This window comes from Eimeria mitis, genomic scaffold, assembly GCF_000499745.2.
Source record: "Eimeria mitis Houghton genomic scaffold, Emh_scaff492, whole genome shotgun sequence".
Taxonomy (NCBI): Eukaryota; Apicomplexa; class Conoidasida; order Eucoccidiorida; family Eimeriidae; genus Eimeria; species Eimeria mitis.
In genome coordinates this window covers 16,651-18,848 of record NW_013573221.1, presented here as the reverse complement: position 1 = coordinate 18,848, position 2,198 = coordinate 16,651, and the positions used below count along the sequence as shown (strand labels likewise).

Genomic DNA, 2,198 nt, shown 5'->3' with positions numbered 1-2,198 from the left:
CACGATATGGACAGAATGCGTAAACCAGCAACATCTTTTTCGTCCGCCTGGTTGGAATTTAGCTGTGCCGTCTTGGCTGCAGTACCGTGCTAAACGTTGCAAACGTCTTGATTATCATTTGCCTGGGCACCGCGGTCATTGATACTAATTCCCGGTTGGGTTATCTGTCGCAGATACAGTTGAACTGACTAAACTTTGCTCCCGCAAGCTCCGGATCGACTCCCACAAGTACGGTGCAGGGGAACATGAGATCTGAAAAATGTACGGGCGGAAGCGCTGAAGAATGGAGGCTTGGCTGTTGAGACCGTCATCCGACTGTAGCTCTGCGTTCAATTTCCGTACTCAGGTGTATGCAACTAGCGGAGGCGCTGTACAATCGCGGCTACATCAGGTAACGCAGGTAGCATGGAGCGTCAATTTGTCAGCTGTGGCACAGCCTCTGAGGGTGCTGGTCTGTTCATCAGCGCCGAAGGGCATTTGCGTGTGCTCAGTTATCCGCGAACGGAGACGGAGAGGTTTACGCGCTCTCATGATTTGCTGGGCCTGATCGAGCAGNGCTCAGTTATCCGCGAACGGAGACGGAGAGGTTTACGCGCTCTCATGATTTGCTGGGCCTGATCGAGCAGCAGCGGGACAGTCCACTGTGGGGACAATTTGCCGTCAGCTTGCTCGAGGGTGAGTATAGATTTGTTTTCTTCTTGTGTGCTTTCTGACCGTCGTGGGAGGTAATTGCGTTGCTTCTAGCACTGGTAAGGATTAATTAGCGCTTAATGAATATAAGAAAGGAAAGAATAAACAGTTAAGACCCACTCCCGTGTCGTGAAACGTTGTGCTGTTTTGCTACCTACGAAGACTATTAGACGAGTTTTAATTGAAACAATTTTCCCGAACGAATGTTGTGCGTAGAGTAGGCGGGAGGCCCATGAATTTGCTCCCTCTCTATCATGCTATTTTAAACCAGTTTTCGGAAGGTTTGGAAAAGGCTGCTTGTTTAGTGGCGCTGATGTTTGTGCGCCAGGTGGCTTCGAATGGCCTCGCGATGGACCTAATGACGATGCTGTGAGCTTTACATATATGCGTTCTGACGGTCGAGTCTCATTTGCACAGTTGAGCATCCCATTATACGTGAAGTATACTGTCCAGAAGTGGATGCCACTGTTTTGGTAGATTCATTGGTCGCGCAAGTTCTGTGGGCAGCAAATGCGNATTGGCTCCGGAAAAATTCTGCTGCTGGGTTGCTGCGCAGTCTCATCCACCGATACACCCTGTAAAGGCACTGCGTAGGTGAGCGCGCAGGGTACACTTCTACAATGTCACCAGAGGGGGCTCCGTATCCAGGCAGGTGTGCGACTCCCAGCGATAGGGCTTGTGATTTGTTTGTCTTCAAAAAGTTGGCATTTGTTGTATCTGCGCAGAGAAGAATGTGAAAATGACGATGAGTGGAAGGTCAGGCGTCGGCGGCTTCACGAGAACTAGTCTTGGCGAAGTAGCTTGAAGGAGGGCGGCTATGTGGACAGCATATATGTGTGCTTTTGTTCAGCTTTACGAGGCAGTCACCAGGCACTTCCTTGCCTGCTGCAGGTATCGCGGATTTCTAGACATTTTCTGAATTACCTGAGGCGTTAGTGTGTCCTGGGTTTTTGTTTTACTCTTTTAGCATGTGGGCTGCGACGCTAGTGCTGCCTTTTAATGTGGACTAGTGGCTGCCGTTTGCTCTGCCCTTTTCGCGCAGCTCGGATGCCATTGGCTTCGAGACCAAAATAGAGATGGACATTGCAGGTCAGCTGAATACAAACCGACATACCAAACGACTTTGTCGTTGTCATCTGCCTGTTTGTGCTCCTGATCCGTGTCAAGTGGAAATTCCATGACAAATGGGTCTGGGGCAGCGGTGCAATTGCTGCTGCTTTTGTTACGTTGGTGGTTCTCTAGGGGAGACGTTTTCCACAACGGGACTGGTCGTGTTGCAGAAGAACTACCTGGAGGTATACCCCTACGACACGTGGTAATTCTGAATGTCCCTTTTCTCTACAAGCTAACTACAGTATAACTCGGCTAGACCATCCCACTCTTGTAGCAAGCTCCCCTGTCATGGTGCCAACCGTTCCCAGCAAGTGTAGAGCAGTAGCAAGCAATAAACTTCACAGCCTATACGGCAGTGGTGCTCCGTCTGGCGTTTATACTTTGCTTCAGTTTTA

At 49.9% G+C, this 2,198-nt stretch overlaps 1 protein-coding gene across 1 annotated transcript in view; it reads left to right on the top strand.

Moving 5' to 3' along the window:
- Positions 1 to 1,429: 1,429 nt before the first annotated feature.
- The window catches only part of EMH_0014160 (DNA topoisomerase, related), a gene marked incomplete at both ends in the record, with an annotated part of 2,385 nt that continues 1,616 nt past the window's right edge, over positions 1,430 to 2,198 (top strand). Inside the window, 3 exons of the mRNA XM_013500014.1 lie at positions 1,430 to 1,446; positions 1,733 to 1,779; positions 1,933 to 2,005. Coding sequence (XP_013355468.1) covers positions 1,430 to 1,446; positions 1,733 to 1,779; positions 1,933 to 2,005 — 137 coding nt within the window. The remainder of the gene's footprint in view (positions 1,447 to 1,732; positions 1,780 to 1,932; positions 2,006 to 2,198) is intronic.